Source organism: Scardinius erythrophthalmus, assembly GCF_964197995.2.
Source record: "Scardinius erythrophthalmus genome assembly, chromosome: 23".
Taxonomy (NCBI): Eukaryota; Metazoa; Chordata; class Actinopteri; order Cypriniformes; family Leuciscidae; genus Scardinius; species Scardinius erythrophthalmus.
The window spans coordinates 21,635,913-21,658,608 of record NC_138243.1 but is presented as its reverse complement, the minus strand read 5'-3'; the positions used below and the strand labels follow the sequence as shown (position 1 = coordinate 21,658,608).

The 22,696-nt window shown below is 35.5% G+C and overlaps 1 protein-coding gene across 3 annotated transcripts in view; it reads right to left on the bottom strand.

The window, feature by feature from the left end:
• Window positions 1–22,696, bottom strand: part of rxfp2a (relaxin family peptide receptor 2a) — a gene marked incomplete at its 5' end in the record, with an annotated part of 54,043 nt that overhangs the window by 14,026 nt on the left and 17,321 nt on the right. For 2 of the 3 annotated variants that reach the window (XM_081354582.1, XM_081354580.1), the window contains 5 exons: window positions 46–117; window positions 4,064–4,138; window positions 16,880–16,951; window positions 17,897–17,968; window positions 18,760–18,831. In XM_081354582.1, the coding sequence (XP_081210708.1) occupies window positions 46–117; window positions 4,064–4,138; window positions 16,880–16,951; window positions 17,897–17,968; window positions 18,760–18,831 (363 nt within the window). Of the gene's footprint in view, window positions 1–45; window positions 118–4,063; window positions 4,139–16,879; window positions 16,952–17,896; window positions 17,969–18,759; window positions 18,832–19,006; window positions 19,087–22,696 lie in introns of those variants that run through there. The other variant, XM_081354581.1, reaches the window with a different exon arrangement.

Below are 22,696 nucleotides of genomic sequence, written 5' to 3'. Positions count from 1 at the left end.
AGGAAACCAGCTATGGCTGAGGGTAAAAGCACGAAAAACACTTACAGCACTGTGAGCTTGGTGCATGTCATTAGAGAGGAATAATTCAGCAACTCAACGTGGTTCTCAGCAAAGTCCCTGCGAGGAAAGACAAGCCAAGGAAAAGAAAAGAAAGGTAAACAGCTGTAAATTTAGAAAATACATATTAATCCTAAATTCGAGTACAAAATAATGGCACCGACGGCTGCAAAAACTCATCCCTCTACTCTGCCTGCAACAACAAAAATAAATTTGTTCAAGAGCCATAGGTGCATGACAACTACATGAATAATAAGCTTGCCCCATGCTGAAATCGTTCATTCAGTGAGTGCCTTGATCAGAGGACGTGACTGACTTTGATAGTGCCGCTGATAGTCTTTCTCTCAGAACTGTCGGGCTGGACTTGCAGATGGCAAATTGTCATTCAGCGTCGAGAGTATTGCAGTACGAGTGAGCCTGCTCGGATAAGTAACACCAAAAAACACAGTCCCCCTGCTGATGTCCACGGTCCATTTCTTTCCATTCTGACTATAAAAACCAGAGTATATTGCTCACAGAAAAGCTGTAAATGAGTGCTCATTATGAAGGGAGAGATGGTCGAAAAAACACCGACGACACATTTGGCAAAGATACGGGCACTTTGAAAGAAGTTTTCATTGTTAACTCAAGATGTGTGACAGTCAATGGAGTTGTTGTCAGACCTTTGACTAAACAGCACAAGCGGCTTAATCTTGCCTATAAGCAGCACCAACTTAAACAGGAAGAGAGTATCTGACTGACATGTCAAGCGACAAAACAAAAATCTGTTTTGCTCGCTCTAACCTGAAAAACGGCAGATCCAGAGATTATTTCATCCTCAAAAGCACTCTGCGTTTCACCCGGGACCTCATAAACATGACTTTGTTTCCAAGTAGACTGATAATAAACTCTGTGTTCCCTTACTCCAGAAAGTTACTTAAAATCAGCCAATCAGATTAAAGCTGGCCAGAAAATGCTTTCCAGTTTTGGGTGCGATGCGCATCGGACAGTCAGCCAGTGGCCTGTGGGCCAGTCCGTGGGCGCCCTGTCTGAGAATAATCATGTTTCTAGGTTATTGTTGACTATAAAACTTTGAAGCACACATCTTTAAAGGTTTTCCAGTAAGTGAGTGTGGTCTTCTCTGCAAGGTTCAGCTGAGCAAAGCAACTTATTAAAGCAGTGTAAGTTATATTGAGAGGTTTAACTTGGACAGCTGTGGAATGCTGATATGATTTATGCCGAGTGAGATTTGCTAAAATCCAGTGTTGTAATGTAACGGAGTACAAATACTTCGTTACTGTACTTAAGTAGAAATTTCACGTATCTGTACTTTACTTCGTTATTTAAATTTATGTCAACTTTCACTTTTACTCCACTACATTTCCTAGATAAAATGTATACTTTTACTCCGCTATATTTCCACTAAGCATCTTCGTTACTCGTTACTACAAAATAAAATCGGAAGAAATGTGTGCAACTACAATAAGGGAGGTTTGGCGAATCACTGCTCCTAGATTGCAGTACGCACACTCCGCACGGCGCGCGCTCTATTTCAGCGTAATGCTTGTTTGTTGCCATGCCAAAGGAGGAGGAAGCACAACTGAAACCGCCATGGAAGCACGAGCACCTGGAGCACGTTTAACCAGAGCTGCCAACTCTCACGCATTCTCCGTGAGACACACGCAATTGACATTTTTCACACGCTCTCATGCCACACATGCATTTTCTCACGCACAGAAAAATCGCGAAGCAAAGAGGACACGGAGACCGACAGACTAGATAAAAGCAAGTTACTTTATGACAACTTACCGAAATGTATATTCCTCATACATAATATCGATCAATAAGTGTTTTTCATCAGCGTGAAGAGGTCAATAACATAGCTGAAGGACAATTATGTCACATTTACCTCAGGAAAGCCATTTAATAAACATAGGCTAGCCTATAGCACAGTTGGCAAGAAAAAAAATAGCTATTTAGAGAGTATTTTGCTAAATATGTGTTCTATATTATATATTTATTATATTTTTACTTATATCATTAAAGGTTTTATTATAATAATAAAAAACGCATTATATTTAATTATTTTTAACCTTAAATAATAGCCTACTACCAGCTGATAGGGCTCTCTGTATGTTTACAGCATTAGGTGAGTTGTTTTTATTGTTTGTTTGTTTTTTTGAGAAAAATTAACGCCTATCTTGTGTAGCCTACCTAATATTTATACAAATGAGTCAATATTAAATCAAATCACAATTGAATTGAAATAATAAAAAAGCGTAGCTTACCAGAAATTGTACCATCTAAACATTGTAACATGTCACTAAACCTAATAAAATTCAGTTTAATTACAAAAATGTTAGTGACAATCACAATACACTTATTGTGATGCAATTTTTTTTTACAGCTAAAGGTACATGCAGTGGGAAATAAACGATAAAACAAATGTCCTACAGTACAGGCTACACAGTCCCTCCAGTTTTTCGCATTTCCGTGATCGCTGAATTCAACGCATAACCAAAAAAAAAAAAAAAAAAACTTTTACTTTTACTTCAATTACTTAAGTACATTAAATATCAGAAAATTACTTTTGATACTTAAGTACAGTATATATCAGATACTTTAAGACTTTTACTTAAGTAATATTCTAAAAGGTAACTTTCACTTCTACCAAAGTCTTTTTCTAGTACGATACTTGTACTTTTACTCAAGTATTGCTTTCTAGTACTTTATACAACACTGCTAAAATCAAACCTACCTGACAGTCTATTTATATAGCAAATACAAAAGAGGATTATGATAGGGTCTCAATTGTATAGAGTTTAGAGACCAACGGACTCTCTCAGTTTGTTAACCTCAGAATGACCTATTCAAATAAAGCAAAGAGCCTGATGACTACTATACTAACGGAGATGTGGGTATAAACACACACATACAGACATGTACAGTTGCTTACACAACTGAAAGTAGCAACAAAATAAAAAAACTTCCCAGTGTACCAAAACCTTGCTGAGAAGTCAGTTTGATGATATGTTGAGGCCACTTGGATCAAAAATAAATGCTTTCTCTATACAAGATTCAATGCAAATGTACACACACAGAAATAAATGGACCAGCCAAGAAGGCTTTAACATTATTAAAGTATCATGCAGCAACACTGGTACACTAACAAATATCCTGTTAATTTTACGGTATAAAACTGACAGCAGCTGTGGTTGCCAGAAATTCACTGTAAAAATACGGTGACAGTGTTTCCAGTTTTACAGGATGCCTGTATATTTTACAGCACATTTCAGTAAGTGATATAATAGAACTACCAATTTTATGTCAAAGCAATTTTTTTAATTTAAATTTTAAATTAAATTGATTAAATTTTAATTTAATAAAAAACATAAATCATACTGTATATGTGAATTGCCAAGTTATAATACCACATTATTATTTGGCTAAACATTAGCCATTCATTAACAAATGATAGATGTGGGGTAAACTGTACCAGATGCTTTGGGGTAAGCTGTGTCAATGGCTGAACTGGCCAAAATTGGTTACCGAGTTCTGAAACCGAGATGATTAAGGATTTCTGGCTAGGATTTTCCAGAATAAGATTATGTAGAATTATGAAGAAGCTACTTCAGCCTGGGAAAATTGCACAGAGGGAATAATATTTCCATGCAACCTTGATTAATGGAATGTTGAATAATAATATTTGTAATTCTTTTTATAATCATGAATTTAACATTTTTTATGTTTCACTATTTCATACACAAAAATGACTATACAAAATCTGAATTTGTAATATATTAAAATGTATTCCTGTCTCATTTAAAAAAATAAAAATAAAAAGGTATTATAGTGAACTATAAACTTTTTTTGTTTTACCCCATCTCATTTCTCCTTGATAGAGGACAGCTACTGGCACAGATTACCCCACTCTCCCCCAATGAATTTAGAGAGAAACATCTAAACACAATCCACTATTGTATGTTACTAAGAGGGGAAAAATGGGTCAATAAAATGAAGTACTCACAGCCAGCTGAGCAAGGGCATGTGTTGACAGAGACTCGAGTTGGGCAGCCACATCAAGGACGTGTTCACCATAGATCTGTGATTAAGTACAAAAATTATAATCAACCACCTAAAATGGCAACCCAGCCTCAATGTGCCGACTGTCACTGCAAGAGCCTTGAAGATCTTTATTGTAGAAGTCAAACAAACCCCCTGCAGCACTTCAAGGTGCGACTGAATCAGTCTCAGAGGGAAAACAATCAAGGCTTTCTACTTTGTGTTATTAGACGACAGGTGTTCTCTGTTTCACAAGCATAATTAGCTTAAAATTAGTTTTTGTAAAACGAGTCCTTAGTTATTATCAACTAACTAAGAAATTAATTTTAACCTCTGAAAGGAGATCATGCATATAATCAAAAACACCAGAAAATTAGAAATTAACATTAAACATGCATTTAGCTAATTATGCTAATATAGAGAACCGTTTCATCTGTACTCATAAATGCTAAATTAATTGAGTGCTTGTTATGCAGTGAGCACTTGTATTACTAATTTACAAGGTAGTATTTTTTTATTAATAAATTGGGCTCAAAAAGTAATTTTCTGTAAATACAGACTCCTGCAAGCTAAGCTTTTGCATGCAATGGCTAAACTTAAACAGAGCCAGGCAGCTGGAAAACGTTCAAGAGATTTACTGCTATTATCCAGGAATCACAGAGCGAAGTGAACTGGCTGGAGAAACATTCTGGGCAAGTGTATAGTCTCTTCTGGGATGACTTCATATCTTAATTCATGAAAGGTTATCTCATGAGGTACTTTTCTTTTGAGTGATGCTTAATATCTGTTTTGGATTTTCTGTTATTAGTTAGCAGTCCCTGAGAGAAACCATGGTTTTCATAAAGATGGAGGAACATAAATTAAACACTTCTTTAAAATATCTTGTTTTTTTGTTTAGAAATACTGTGCAGAAGTGGCATAAATGTTTCATTTTTACTTTGAAGTTCAAATTAAACTCACACCTTAAAGTGTAATTTGCAGATTTTCAAAGATGATTGACAATCAGTATAGTGTTTAGATTGGCGGTATGGTTCTGTTCTGATCAGAAACATCCATACAGCCTAACATGGATAAGAGCAGGGACTGCAGCGAAAATAACAGAACAGAACCAACATAAATGTATTAAGGATATCATTAAAGTTCTTAATGACAATAAATTAATTTACCAACATAAATCAAGATAAATAACAGTCTACTTTGAAGAGGAATATCAGAAGGCCAAGTCCTAATTGTGGACGAGAGGAGGAAGGTAATTAGCTAACAATATGATAAAGCTGCTGATAATAATAATACTGAATGGTGCCTTATGGATACTGTGATAGGCATCATATTCCTATCGGTAGACATTGATCAGCTGGGAGTCAGCTGATGCGAGCTTGACTGACATGACCTGCCAGAACCGACGCTACTCTTGATATTTATAGAATTAATTAATTTAATTTGGTAAGTGTTAATAAACTGTAAATACAGTCTTAGAAGGAATGTGTAGAAAAATTACACAAAATATGTGTAACACTAATTTACACATTCTGTCAATATTAACTAAAAATGTGTTGAAAAATATAACCTATTTTAGGCTATGTGTAGTTTAAAATTAACACAACTTGGGAAAGCATTTAAAGCAACACTAAGGAACATTTTAAAATAATGTTTCCAAAATCGTATCATCAAGTCGTAACAGGGTGAAAGGCACTTCTGGATTCGCTTTGCAGCCCTACATCTATGCAGGGGTTCCCAAACTTTTCCATTCCAGGACCCACCTAGACAAGAATAATCTATCTCAAGACCCACCAAAATATAAAATAATTTTAAAGCATGAATGTGGGGTGGGAAGTTTAATTGCAATACAAACTTTTGGCACATTATCAAAAATTGAGAGCCTAACAGCCTAATGGCTGTTGAAACAATGTGAAGAATACTGAGTAGTTTTTGTCTGCTGCCTCAACTGATTTACCAGACATGGCAGAACAAATTTAAAGAAATGAAAAAAGATTAAGTAAGCTTAATCATAACCAAAGGTTTGATATGACAAAAATCTAAATATAAAAAAATATAATAGACTAAAAATTTTATTTGACAGTACCAGGACCTTGAATTTCAATACTAATATTTATGCTGCGAGTGTTGTTAAACTCGTGCGTTGTTCAGCGCAGAAAACGCTTTCGTGCTCGTGTGTGTAGCCTACATGTGAAATACTTTTTATATAGGCTATATTTTTTGCGTTGTAGCAAAATGCATGCAAGGGAACGCAAACAACGCACTCTTACGACGACCATATCTCTGAAAGACAACAGTGCTGTGTTGAACAGACGACAGAGAAATCAGTGTGATTTGTTTCATGAAGCGTGCGCTTGCGACATGTGTTAACAATTTTAGCGTCTCAGAGCGGCGCGGTTCATTATGCGGTTCTGTGCGCATTATTAACAAGAAGAAACTCGTTTACTCCAATCACTGCTCTGCATTCTGCATGAGATCGCATTACACTGGATAATTCAAATGTCACGAAAGGCTGATTCAGGTCTCCGCTGCGTTTCCCAAAAGCATCGGGAGCTAAGCTGATCGTAGAGAGCATAAGTGCCAACGGTTTTACGATCTACTTAGGCATACGATGCTTTTGGGAAACGCAGCGCCTTTCATGACATTTGAATTCTCCTGTGTAATGCGATCTCATAGCGATTTCTATTTAACGTTGGTACATCGTGCAAAATGTTTGTGTGTGTGTCATTCATGAAACGTAAATTTAGCTGCAGCCAATAGTGACTGCGCGACCCACCTCTTCCCAATCTGCGACCCACAAATGGGTCGCGACCCACAGTTTGAAAACCCCTGCTATACCACACTCAGGGCCGTTTGAAGGAATTTGGGGGCCCCAAGCAAAATGGACATGGAGGCCCCCCCAATAAAAAACATATTATATGAAACCATATTCCGTCCGTTCGAAAAAAAAGTTGCACTAACTGTTTGTTACAAGCAGCATTTGCCGTCAGGCAGGTAGCTAACATAAACATATTTTTTCTAGCCTACCTGCTGCAAAATTACACCATTTGTACAGGACAAGTGGAGCTATTTTATCCAGTGTAATTTATCACTTACCACTAGGGGTGTAACAAAATTCACGGTTCGGTTCAATACGATACACGTGTTACGGTTTGGTATGTTTTCGATACAGCAAAAAGAAAGAAATGCCAATTTCCTTGATTTATTTATTTTTCTTCTTTTTTAAATTAAAACTAGCACCATAAAATATTATTTCTTTTTACTTTGAGCAATTCTGGAGCTATAATTGACTCTTCTTAGGAGCATATAAAACAAAACAGCTCCTTGGAAAAAAAAAAATTAATATTGTAGTAGTTATAAACAAATGTTTATTTTAGTTAAGATTAACATTTGAGGGCATTGTATTCATAATGTCAAAATAAAACCGACGTAATGTTACTTGAAGGCATTATAGCCTACTATTCCTGCCAAACAATGTGAATGTTTCTCACTAGATCTCGCAGCGATGTTATTACTTCTGTGGCGAACTCAAATGCTTTCTTTACTGGATCTCTTATTAGTGCTGTGTAGTAACAGTGTCGCATGATCACGGCTCGTGCTGCACTGGTCCAAACTGATAAACAACGGACCGTCAACCACACAATAACGAGTAGCTCAGTTTCGTTCCGCTTACATTACGTTTGCCATTTGATGTTGGCCAATGTGGTGGTCGCGCCTGCGTCTCTACATTATGAGCGCGCTTGCCACGCGCAACACGCCTACATTTGAAATAACGAAATTTTGGTCGGCAGGAAAAATGATCCAACGAACCGTTCGGTTTGAAAACGCGTACCGATCACCAAACAGAAAGCCTCGTACCGAACGGTTCAATATGAATACGTGTATCGTTACACCCCTACCACTATCTTGTTTTTTCTTTCCTCCTCTTCCTTTCTCCTCATTCTTTTCTGGCTTCCTGAAGCATAATCCCACTTCATGATGACTGCCGAGGAGGTTTTGTATTTTGCCGGCAGCAGAGATTACGCAGTTGGCTGGCTGCTGTCAGAGACTACTGAGGGGGGCCCCCTTGAGGGGGATCCCGATAACAGTGTCATTGCACTTTACTGCATTGCCTATCAAAGGGGCGCTCACACAGTTTGTCGTTGCATTTTATTCTTAACCAGTCGTTGTCTTGGGGCCCCAGGACAGCTCGGGGCCCCAAGCAATTGCTTGGTTTGCCTGCCTTGTCGCGACGGGCCTGACCACACTATGCAAGTTTGCCAAACCGGGTCGCGTTTCTGTAGTTCGAATGAGACTACAAATTTGACTTGCTTTACGTCAAGTGTTACAATAGTCATTATTTAGTTTTCCTTCGTTTCTGATGTCGCAATACATCATACTTTCATGAAATCATGCAACATACTCTACCTTGTCTGTGGACATCGTTCATTCCAAAGCCGGTGCTAGATAAACAGTGAGCGTGTGTGTGACAGTAGGCTGCGGGCGGCGAAATTATTTATGACAGCGGTAATGGACAATTACGCTTCCAACCTGTAGGGCGACCGAAGAGGAAAAGTTCCTTAGTGTTGCTTTAACACAATATGAGTTGACTGATGTTGCTTACACTTCATGTGTTATTTTTATAACGCGACCGTTATTTAAATTGGCTAGTTGAACTGAACCATAAGGTCTAGTGACTTTGAGTGAACAGTACAGTAGTAGATAATAGTCTGTTAATGACAGCAACTATTTTGTTTTTACTTCTATATTGTTGAAAATAAAACATTTATATATATCACTTCGTTATCGACTACCCTGGACCTCGCGTCAAAACTGTTCGTGAAAACCACCTTTTACCTGGGAGGAGATGATTCGCGCCGAATCACGCCTGTGATGCTAGCAAGATTCTTGAGGTAAGTTAAGCTGTACCTGAATTCATATATTTACTTGTTTATTTACAAAAACAATATTTTCTGCTACTGTTATTTTAATACTGGTTTAAACGCTTGGTTACGACGAGATTTTGCGGGCAAAAAAACTTCCATTAGTCAACAGTGTAACGTTAGCTGAAGCACGCTAAACCAATGAGCTTTATGTTGATGAACACTGCGAATTTGCGTGGAAAACCCGATTCAAAATCGACATAATTTTTTCCACTTTCACACGAAATTTCCGATAATGAAGTGACGTATACGAATTAAAAAAATACATTGTCACATATTCACTTTTCGGTTATCAGTTGTTAATCACACATCTACAGAGAATTGTGATAAAACAAGATAAAATTATAATATATTTGTGATTTACTGAGTAGTTCTTTACATTAAAAGGAGAAAAATATGATTCTAAATATGATTGATGATACCAGTGCTGATGCACACCTGGAGAATATTTAATTAATATGTATTATGTCAATAAAGTAAAAATAAATCCATGTACAGTAAAAAAAAATTGTATTTATCATGATGAAAGATTTATTTATTTATTTTTAGAAAAATGTCTATAGCACCAATTTTTGTGAATTATGTAGAACAAACCCCAGCACAGATTTTGGCAGAGTCTAGGCCACACACACACACAAAAATTTAATCGGAGGTGAACACGGATGATAAGATAATACCAAGAGGAAAAGAATAAAATGAGGAGGGGAACATTTTTTTAAGAACAAGTATTGTGATAGTAAAACATTTCCTTCTTTTACTCTAGTTAGTTTTGGCACACAAGTTATCACAGCAGGCATGAAAGCCGTAGGTTATTAATAACATTAGCCTTCGAGTAACCCACAAGTTAAAATCCAATAGTATTCAATTTCTTTGGGTACAGACAGTTCTGTGTCACGGTGAAAAGATCTAAAAGTTGTTTTGTTGCAATAAGAAAATTGGCTGTGTTACAGGTTTAGTGATCCCTAGATCCCTTTCTTTGTACCCAGGGGGCAAAACACCTGTTTTTTAGGAAATCAGACATGGGCTGCTGTAAAAGGTTGTCATATATAAATGAAATCTATGATGTCTGAGGATCACAATCTGTGTGGCCAACCCGGTCAACAAGCTGCTGGAAACTTGTAATTAGGGTCAAAACAATGTTACCTCAAATTCGGCTTTAACTCCCAGAATCACCCAAACATGCTAAAACGGTTTGATTATATTCATGAATAGTGAGCCATATCTTCCTGATACTTTATGCTAGAAACAAACTGAGCACACATTTAGAAAGAGTGGAAGATAAGCTTTCATCTGATGCCTTGATTGTACATGTAATTAGAATGTAAGAGTAAACAATGCCTCTTAATTCATAGGTAGGCAAAAAAAAAGAAAAAAATATTGAACATTCCATTTGTAATCGGTAGCATTCTTTTCCCTTTGTTGTTGTTAAAATAAACAAATTACCATGTAAAGTTAACTTTTACTGGATGAAATCATATTTTGATTTTTTTTTTTACTAACCAGACAGTCCTCATGGCCCATAACACATTTAGAGGGAATGCAATGTCAAGCCTATAATAGCCTGTCAATTCAAACAAGATCCAAGAAAGAAGTTTACCATTAACTGGTGTTAATTGTATACTGCTCTGTTTCTGTATGTACAGTATATCGTTTGCACATTTATGCAATATCAATTATTTGTATTGCAATGTCTATTTCTAATATTCTTTCACAAGTGGGATAGCTTTATTTATTCTATTGAAATAAAAAAAGGGATTTGAGGATTTTGGGTTAGGCTGGTTAGTGTTCAATCCAGGTGTTTGGAGTGTGAGACAAAGGTACTGACAACTAAATGCTGAAAGACTAAAACACACAGGAGTCATGTGTGGAGTAGGTTTAAAAGTATTTACTGATTAAAACTGTTACATTAAGTAGCAATTTGTACACACACACAAAAAAAAAGACGAAACAGACAAACAGATTACAATTCAGGGTGATAACTAATTTCTGTAATAATGTTTATACACTTTGTTTAGCTGTTTCGGAATCACCGCTGCTGTCGCTGCTCTATTGTTTCAGCATGCTGTGTCCTGCTACATTTGGTTGCCAACCCCTAGCAACGGCATCCTATGTAGCATGGAGCCGTTCTTCTGACAATCTTTAACCAGAGATGGGCACAAATACATCAAAAAGTATTTAATTAAAATACAAGTAATTTGTAATTTGAAAATACAAAAATATATTTTTTACAGTCTTCTGTAGTGTAAGTGTGGCGTTAGGTACATGTAAGAGTCTAGAATATTGCAATATTATTGTTTAGTGCAGAAGATGTGCTTTTAACGTACATGTTGCCACATACTGTCATAATAAAAGATAATTACGCATATAACACTATAATTGTATTATTTACACAAAAACTAGTTAACGCTGCTGTGAGGGCGTTTCTAATAGCGCGGCTGTGACAAAGTTGACAACTTACTTTCTTCCGACTGCCATTATCTATTTTTTTACTCTTTTTGAAAGTTGTGAAAACACCGTTCACTGTTTCTTTTGCTATTTGAGCAAATTGGAACACAAAAATATATATTTAATGTAGTCTTTCATTCACTGCTATAGAAGTTAACCCAACTATGATGCCTTACACTTCTGAGAAACCCAGAAATGTGAACAGGGTCAATAGGATGTGTCACATCACGTGATTTACTTGCCAAAAACTGTGATAGGCAATTTGGTAGTCCTATTTGTATTTTATGTCTATGGTCCTAGGGATAGTTCACCCAAAAAGGAAAATTAGCCCATGATTTACTTACCCTGACGTCATCCTAGGTGTATCTTACTTTCTTCTTTCAGAAGAATACAATCAGAGTTATATTAAAAAGTGTCGTGGCTCTTCCAAGCTTTATAATGACAGTCAATGGGTATATTTTTCATCAAAGTGCATCTGTCCATCATAAAAGTGCATCTGTCCATCATAAAAGTGCATCTGTCCATCATAAAAGCGTATCTATCCATCATAAAAGTGCATCTATCCATCATAAAAGTGCATGTGTCAATCATAAAAGTGCGTCTATCCATCATAAAAGTGCATCTATCCATCATAAAAGTGCATCTGTCCATCATAAAAGTGCATCTATCCATCATAAAAGTGCATCTATCCATCATAAAAGTGCATGTGTCAATCATAAAAGTGCGTCTATCCATCATAAAAGTGCATCTATCCATCATAAAAGTGCATGTGTCCATCATACAAGTACGTCTATCCATCATAAAAGTGCATCTATCCATCATAAAGTGCATCTATCCATCATAAAAGTGCATCTATCCATCATAAAAGAGCATCTATCCATCATAAAAGTGCATCTATCCATCATAAAAGTGCATGTGTCCATCATAAAAGTACGTCTACCAATCATTAAAGTGCATCTATCCATCATAAAAGTGCATCTGTCCATCATAAAAGTGCATCTATCCATCATAAAAGAGCATCTGTCCATCATAAAAGTGCATCTATCCATCATAAAAGTGCATCTGTCCATCATAAAAGAGCATCTATCCATCATAAAAGTGCATCTATCCATCATAAAAGTGCATCTATCCATCAGAAGTGCATCTATCCATGATAAAGTGCGTCTATCCATCATAAAAGTGCGTCTATCCATCATAAAAGTGCATCTATCCATCATAAAAGTGCATCTGTCCATCATAAAAGTGCATCTATCCATCATAAAAGTGCATCTATCCATCATAAAAGTGCATGTGTCCATCATAAAAGTACGTCTATCCATCATTAAAGTGCATCTATCCATCATAAAAGTGCATCTGCCCATCATAAAAGTGCATCTGTCCATCATAAAAGTGCATCTATCCATCATAAAAGTGCATCTGTCCATCATAAAAGTGCATCTATCCATCATAAAAGTGCATCTATCCATCATAAAAGTGCATGTGTCCATCATAAAAGTACGTCTATCCATCATTAAAGTGCATCTATCCATCATAAAAGTGCATCTGCCCATCATAAAAGTGCATCTATCCATCATAAAAGAGCATCTGTCCATCATAAAAGTGCATCTATCCATCATAAAAGTGCATCTATCCATCATAAAAGTGCATGTGTCCATCATAAAAGTGCGTCTATCCATCATAAAAGTGCATGTGTCCATCATAAAAGTGTCTATCTATCATAAAAGTGTGTCTATCCATCATAGATGTACTTTTATGATGGACAGATGCACTTTTATGATGGATAGATGCACTTTTATGATGGACAGATGCACTTTTATGATGGATAGATGCACTATTATGATGGACAGATGTACTTTTATGATGGATAGATGCACTTTTATGATGGATAGACGCACTTTTATGACGGATAGATGCACCTTTATGATGGACAGATGCACTTTTATGATGGACAGATGCACTTTTATGATGGACAGATGCACTTTTATGATGGATAGATGCACTTTTATCATGGATAGATGCACTTTTATAATGGATAGATGCACTTTTATGATGGACAGATGCACTTTTATGATGGATAGATGCACTTTTATAATGGACAGATGCACTTTTATGATGGACAGATGCACTTTTATGATGGATAGATGCACTTTTATCATGGATAGATGCACTTTTATAATGGACAGATGCACTTTTATGATGGACAGATGCACTTTTATAATGGATAGATGCACTTTTATGATGGATAGACGCACTTTTATGATGGATAGACACACTTTTATGATGGATAGATGCACATTTATGATGGACAGATGCACTTTTATGATGGATAGATGCACTTTTATGATGATAGATATGCTTTTATGATGGATAGATGCACTTTAATGATGGATAGACGTACTTTTATGATGGACACATGCACTTTTATGATGGATAGATGCACTTTTATGATGGATAGATGCACTTTTATGATGGACAGATGCACTTTTATGATGGATAGACGCACTTTTATGATTGACACATGCACTTTTATGATGGATAGATGCACTTTTATGATGGATAGATGTACTTTTATGATGGATAGATACGCTTTTATGATGGACAGATGCACATTTATGATGGACAGATGCACTTTTATGATGGATAGATGCACTTTTATGATGATAGATATGCTTTTATGATGGATAGATGCACTTTAATGATGGATAGACGTACTTTTATGATGGACACATGCACTTTTATGATGGATAGATGCACTTTTATGATGGATAGATGCACTTTTATGATGGACAGATGCACTTTTATGATGGATAGACGCACTTTTATGATTGACACATGCACTTTTATGATGGATAGACGCACTTTTATGATGGACAGATGCACTTTTATGATGGATAGATGCACTTTTATGATGGATAGATGTACTTTTATGATGGATAGATACGCTTTTATGATGGACAGATGCACATTTATGATGGACAGATGCACTTTTATGATGGACAGATGCACTTTGATGAAAAATATACCCATTTACTGTCATTATAAAGCTTGGAAGAGCCACGACACTTTTTAATATAACTCTGATTGTATTCTTCTGAAAGAAGAAAGTAAGATACACCTAGGATGACGTCAGGGTAAGTAAATCATGGGCTAATTTTCCTTTTTGGGTGAACTATCCCTAGGACCATAGACATAAAATACAAATAGGACTACCAAATTGCCTATCACAGTTTTTGGCAAGTAAATCACGTGATGTGACACATCCTATTGACCCTGTTCACATTTCTGGGTTTCTCAGAAAAGTAAGGCATCATAGTTGGGTTAACTTCTATAGCAGTGAATGAAAGACTACATTAAATATATATTTTTGTGTTCCAATTTGCTCAAATAGCAAAAGAAACAGTGAACGGTGTTTTCACAACTTTCAAAAAGAGTAAAAAAATAGATAATGGCAGTCGGAAGAAAGTAAGTTGTCAACTTTGTCACAGCCGCGCTATTAGAAACGCCCTCACAGCAGCGTTAACTAGTTTTTGTGTAAATAATACAAATATAGTGTTATATGCGTAATTATCTTTTATTATGACAGTATGTGGCAACATGTACGTTAAAAGCACATCTTCTGCACTAAACAATAATATTGCAATATTCTAGACTCTTACATGTACCTAACGCCACACTTACACTACAGAAGACTGTAAAAAATATATTTTTGTATTTTCAAATTACAAATTACTTGTATTTTAATTAAATACTTTTTGATGTATTTGTGCCCATCTCTGGTTAAAGATTGTCAGAAGAACGGCTCCATGCTACATAGGATGCCGTTGCTAGGGGTTGGCAACCAAATGTAGCAGGACACAGCATGCTGAAACAATAGAGCAGCGACAGCAGCGGTGATTCCGAAACAGCTAAACAAAGTGTATAAACATTATTACAGAAATTAGTTATCACCCTGAATTGTAATCTGTTTGTCTGTTTCGTCTTTTTTTTTGTGTGTGTGTACAAATTGCTACTTAATGTAACAGTTTTAATCAGTAAATACTTTTAAACCTACTCCACACATGACTCCTGTGTGTTTTAGTCTTTCAGCATTTAGTTGTCAGTACCTTTGTCTCACACTCCAAACACCTGGATTGAACACTAACCAGCCTAACCCAAAATCCTCAAATCCCTTTTTTTTATTTCAATAGAATAAATAAAGCTATCCCACTTGTGAAAGAATATTAGCAATAGACATTGCAATACAAATAATTGATATTGCATAAATATGCAAACGATATACTGTACATACAGAAACAGAGCAGTATACAATTAACACCAGTTAATGGTAAACTTCTTTCTTGGATCTTGTTTGAATTGACAGGCTATTATAGGCTTGACATTGCATTCCCTCTAAATGTGTTATGGGCCATGAGGACTGTCTGGTTAGTAAAAAAAAAAAAAAATCAAAATATGATTTCATCCAGTAAAAGTTAACTTTACATGGTAATTTGTTTATTTTAACAACAACAAAGGGAAAAGAATGCTACCGATTACAAATGGAATGTTCAATATTTTTTTCTTTTTTTTTTGCCTACCTATGAATTAAGAGGCATTGTTAACTCTTACATTCTAATTACATGTACAATCAAGGCATCAGATGAAAGCTTATCTTCCACTCTTTCTAAATGTGTGCTCAGTTTGTTTCTAGCATAAAGTATCAGGAAGATATGGCTCACTATTCATGAATATAATCAAACCGTTTTAGCATGTTTGGGTGATTCTGGGAGTTAAAGCCGAATTTGAGGTAACATTGTTTTGACCCTAATTACAAGTTTCCAGCAGCTTGTTGACCGGGTTGGCCACACAGGTTGTGATCCTCAGACATCATAGATTTCATTTTTATATGACAACCTTTTACAGCAGCCCATGTCTGCTAAACCCCCTTTGCCCCCTGGGTATTGTTTCTTGAATGACGTCGTGACATTTCCTTTTGGCATACTTGTTATCAACAAGCAAATAAAACTCAGATGTGTCTTTGACATATCAAATTGTTGTGGGGATTAATTTAATTCACAGTGACTGGCAAATTCTAAACAGAGAAAAAGTAGTAAAAGTAAAAGATAATATTGCTTAATTTCAACCTCCTAAAACAACATCCTATAGTTTTCAAATTTACTTGACTGGTCAGACACAATTGTATCAGAAACAGGGACAAACTTGATAAAATTGATAAAAGATAATTATATATATAATATATAATATAATATATAGATAGATATATATATATAGATATAGATATAGTAGTATATATATAGTATATAAAAAAAAAAATACAAAACTTGACATCTTCCTTAAAGAGATAACAAGGACAAGCTGATTAAACTAAATGCCACACTTGAGAAACAACATGAAATATTTTTAAACAGCAAGATACTTACAGAAATGTCAGCGACCTCAAACCGATGAACGCATCACGGGTGATGCTTTTAAGTGGATTGTGATCCAAGACTCTGAGGAAAAAAGAATAACACAAGAACGGAAGTGTCTTTTACGAAATGTTTAGGAATACATTGTTATGACACCATATTTTACCTTGTGTGTGTTTTTTGTTTTGTTTGTTTTTTGCATGATAGAAAGAAATATCTTAATGGCACATCTTTTGTCAATGACTGTGCTTGTTCTAAAGGTGCCCAGCGTGTGCGTGTGCGTGTGCGTGTGCGTGTGTGTGTGTGTGTGTGGTGTGTGTGGTGTGTGTGTGTGTGTGTGTGTGTGTGTGTGTGTGTGTGTGTGTGCTGCTGACTGTGCCAACAAGCCACCCAAGTCATTCTCAGCTTCTTTTTGTTAAATCATATCATATCAAGCCATATTCTACTAACTCAGAGCTATTATGCCAAATTTAATTAAGTATTTATTTTTAAGGAGACAGTGCCTCGCCGGAAATTTAAATGAGAAAATAAAATCAAAGTACACAAAATAAAAACAAATATCGCAAAATATTGTATGAAATGTCTATGAAGTGTGTAAAGCCAAAGAATAACAGAAGAAGTACAAGAAAATTAGTTATTAAAAATTAAACGTAAGGCAAGGCAAGGCAAGGCAAGTTTATTTATATAGCACATTTCATACACAATGGCAATTCAAAGTGCTTTACATAAAAGAAATTAAAATAATAAAAAGAAATAAGAATAATTAAAACAGTTAAGAGAAATAAAAAAATAAAATACAGTACAGTACAAACAGTCGGACGAGCATTACCTAAACGTAAACTAAAATATAACTAAAATATAAACATAAAACAAAGAAATACATATACAAATATATAAAATAAAATAGAAATATAACAATGATAAATGGAATTCAATATTACATTTTGTGACTGATATTTGATGCAAAAGATCAAGAAGAAACCATTTTCCCTTTTGTAATTCATTAAATGTGTTGTGATGCATACTCACAGCCAGTTTAATTTGTGCAGATCTCTGAATACACCCGGGCCTAAATAGGTTATGTGGTTTTGGCTCAGAAACCTGCATAAAAGACTATGTTTAATTAGGGACACAGACTTGAAATTGATAAAAAAGCTCCATTCGCTGTCAAGGTTAGGCATTCATTTGTCCAAACGATCGATTTACGGATATAAAAATAATAAATGGCCCTATAAAGAATCCAAATGAATACGAGCGCTGCAAAACTAATGTCTGCCTCACTCACACACTGAGCTTCATCTGAGATGCGTTCAAATTAACTAAAGGAAGATTAGAACAGGAAAGGAAAGGTAAAAGATCATAATTCCTACAAAACTCTTTAAGAAAAATTGATAATGTCATTTATCATCCAGACCCACTAGACTGACTTTCCCTAAAGACATTACATCATCATCTTCCCAGGATTAGCTTTGTCCTCATCCTGCTTTTTATGGGAGCAAGGAGATCTCAGAGCTGCTGTGAAAGAAAGACAATTACTTTATGCTAGTCGCAAAAACTTTGTTGAAACCACCTTAAAAAATAGCCTGCACCCACCTGGCCACATAGAAAAAGATCTACAGCCCAAAGAAGCCATTGTGCTCTGCTACATTGAACACATGATGCAATTTTGTTTGTGACAGGGCACACACTGTTCAATATTCGACCGGAGATGTCATTTTATTATCTCCAGGTCTGAACACCTCTTCCATGACCATACAATCTCTTACTGCTTTTAATGAAGGAGCAGTTGCTTATAAAAGTTAAAGAATGAAATTGCAGAAAAAAACTAAACAGAAATATTATTCATAATCTTTTTAAAAAGGTAATCTTAAGTGAAAGGTAAGAGTACTCACAATTTTTCTAGAGTGAATAGTCCACTGAAGGCATGGCTTGAGACCATCTGAATTGTGTTGTTCTGAAGAAACCTGTTCGAAAAGAAAGTCAGAACAAATAAGTGCTGAAAATGTTTATGGATGCTATTATTCAGCTGTGTTAATTTGGACGTCTGACACCATAAATGGCTAGATATTCAGCTGAAGTCTTTTAAATCAAAATAGTTGCTTTATGCAAATTCTAACCATAACTTTGCGTTTGCATTACTTATAATATACTTCTCATGCTGTTCACTATTGCCGCATTTGGTTTTGGTTCACTTTCATTTTGTAGTTTGTCTTAGCCCTATTTCATGTTCCTGTCTTGTGATTCCCTTATTCTGTCATGTAATCTTGCCACATGCTTTCCTTGTCTATGTGTTATGTTCTCATTGGTTCATTGTTTAATTGTTCACAGGTGTCCCTTGTTTAGTCATTAGTATCTGTGCATAAATAGACCTCATGTTCCCATTGTCTTTTGTTTTATTTCCTATTACTGCTGTAGGTGAGTTTGTTATGTTCATGTTTATTTCAAGTATCAAGTCAGGTTTTTGTTAATGTTAAATAAACTGCACTTGGGTTCAGTACACTCAGCTTCAGTGGACTACTGTTACAACTATAGCAGCCATTATAAAGTACCTAATTAATACATCATTTGTACAAGCCTCATTTACAGTGTTACAACAGTGGGTGGACTGAGACTATTAAATTATTAACCTGTCATAACTTACCTTTCGTCATGCTCTTGATGATTAAAGTAGTCATCTATTTTTTTTGAAGGAAAACAAGGCCACAAAGTACTAGAACATTAAGTGAAAGTCACTAATAATAATTGTGTATATGCCTACATTTGTGAGACAGAAAGCAAGCAGCATTTACATGTATCTTTACCTATTTACTTACAGGGATGGACCGTAATCTGATAATAAATTTGAGAAAAGAGACACAAACCATCTTTGGCAATCAGCACCATACCCACATGCTATTTGTTTATTGAGGTGATTTTTGGTGATCTTGAAAATAATCTGAAATCTGAAAATAAGATTTAAGGCAAACAAGGCTATAAAGTATTAGAACTGTGAGTAATGTTACTCATTATAATCTCATCATGAAGATAGAGACACAAATGAGCTTCTGCATTAATACAGAAGTGCAGTACATCTAACTTTCTAAGTTTAAAATTCATTTTTGTTGGGTCCATGAGCCAGAAATTTTTCTGAAAATGCAACGGTATACATTTTTAAGAGTCTTTAAAGTTTTTTTTTTTATGTCAATTTCTGATTATTTACTCTTGAAATACATATGAATATGATGTCAAGTCTCTTCGATCTTGTCATTTTAAATATATTTAATAAAGCAACCAGATACATTTCAGATAATCAAATATCAGCCTCAACAAAGGAAGGAATGATGGATTTGATTTGATTGATTTTTGGTGCAAACATTTAAGAATTATTATTGGACTAACATCATGAGTGGGCCTTAGGAGGAAATATTTTTATTTATTTTTTAAACTCCATGGCATTGGATTCAAAGAATAAGAGTACAGTTTGCAACAAAGACATTGGATGTCGTTAAACTAAATGCATAACTAATTTTAATTGGCAATTAATTTCCATTTTTTCACAGATTCACTCATACCATAAATATGTGCTGCATTTTCTCTCTACACTGTACTGTAGTAGGCAAAACTCCAAAAATAAATCTTAAATAAAAAAAAAAAAAAAATGCAGTGACAGCAAAAGTTGCCATGAAATTTTCAACTGAAGTTATGCCAGTCTTGACAGAACTGATTTGTATCTGGAGAGAACTACAACTGCCTTTATTATGACCGCCGCTAGCGAAAAGCGGTCATATAGGGATTGTCAAAGGTTTTTTTTTTTTTTTTTTTCGTCATCTACTGAATTTTCCGTCAACGATACCAGGGACACCGAAACACCGGGGAACATGAAATTTGGTGGGCATGTAGCCCCACTAGACTTTTACGGAAAAATTTCGTTTGGTCCCCGGGGGCCACTCATACATACATTATTAAACAAACTGCCGATGTAGCATGAAAAATACTTGCTTGAACACAATAAGTGTGTTTTTGAAACTCATTTTTGTAATACATTATGTAGGGAAAACCACTGTTATGGATGTGACGTTTTCACATTATGGATGTTGAGTGTCTAATGACTTTTGATATAAAACTTAAATAGTAATGGCAAATAATTACAAAACTCTAAATTATCCATGATCCACAGGAATACTCCAGACAGTCTTTTAAAATATACAACTTATATAAACACGCAATACAGCCAAATTGCTCCACGTCATTTATTTTTGTGGAAAGCCAGTGCAGGCCTGAGCGGCGGTCATATTTTGTACCGCCATGCGGTACATCTAGTTTTAAACAGAATTTATAGCTCATAAATATAAATAGATATATATAAATTCATATAAATAGGTTTGAATAAAAGCTCCAAGATTTTGAATATAAAAATAGCCTCTCTTCCAAATCCTATTATTTAAATTTGGAAGAATAATGATAATCTCATCTGGCACTTTTCGAGGGTGCAGAAGAGCTTAAAAATGAATGTGCAATTCAAGTAATGAGATCAAAAGCATGATCTCAATTCAGAGGATTCCTCCAAACTGTGGGGAACATGTTGACCCCGTGAGAGTTACAGAGCTCTGAAGCTCTTACCTGCAAACATTATCAGCCATCACCACACGCTCTCAAATTCAAAAGGGAATTTAGTGGTGAGAAGCAGTAAAGCATTCACGGACATGCTAGGAAGAACTGCGCGCATAACTGAGAAAGACTGAGCTTTCTCTGAGCTCACGATATTAAAACAAAAGTATCTGGGGTTCAGGGGTTTCATAGGTTAGTGGAACGTAATGAATTTTAGACATTAAGGGCCAACAGCTTGCGCCAGCGCAAACCCTCTTTTGGCATTAAAAGCTGTCAGACATGCAGCAAAAAAAAATTGTGCTGGACAGTTATTTACTGTTATTTACAGTTTCATTGCACATGCATCATAATATTGATTGGATCACAAAACCCTAAAATATATATAAGATATTAAGACCAATAGGCCAAAACTGCTGTAAAATGCTAAACACAGAGGACCTGTCAAATAAAGTGCTGAACATTCCACAGACGGTCCCAACAGCCCTTCACTGTCCTTTTAGTTTTATTGCCTTTAAAAAAATGTATTAGTCTGTGGTTTTAGGAGTATTTTATCCTCATCACCACAATGTGAATGGCAGTTTTTTTCCATCATCACTCAAAAATATGATTTGCAAGTTAAACTGCTTTATGACAGGGTTTCAAGTGTGAGTCACATGGTGTTGAACCTCTGCTAAATAGTTTAAATAAGTCTATTCAGCTGTTTATTATTTTACGCATCGTATCTTTGGTCTGTCATCTGTCAGATATTTATGAATCATACTTTTTCAATATCAAGTGAAAAAACAGGATTTTCCTAACAAAGTTCTGAAGTTCTGCACACACATTAATGTGCTTTGGAATCATGTGTTTCAAGATATGCCAAAACAAAACATTTCATCGACACAGTACTACCAGACAAAAGATTCTGAATTGATAGACTGTACCAAAAATTAACTGAGTTCTTCTGCCTGGCAGAGATCAAAATGATTTATTTAACCATTTATTTTACTGTCTGGCAGAGACAGTACTCAATTCTCACTCAATTCATTTTCACTCGCTTGACATCTTAGATCTCACTACGGGACTCGCCTCTGCGGGGGCAAAAGAATTAAGCCCTATATTCTGTAGGTTCCCTCTACAAGCCCATTCCAACTGTTAGATAGGGTGGATATAAAGACTGTTCTCAGTTCAAGGCATAGTCTATAGCCAGTGGTGTCTCTTCTCTTTATTTCTGATTGGGCACAATTAATCAGAACCCTAACT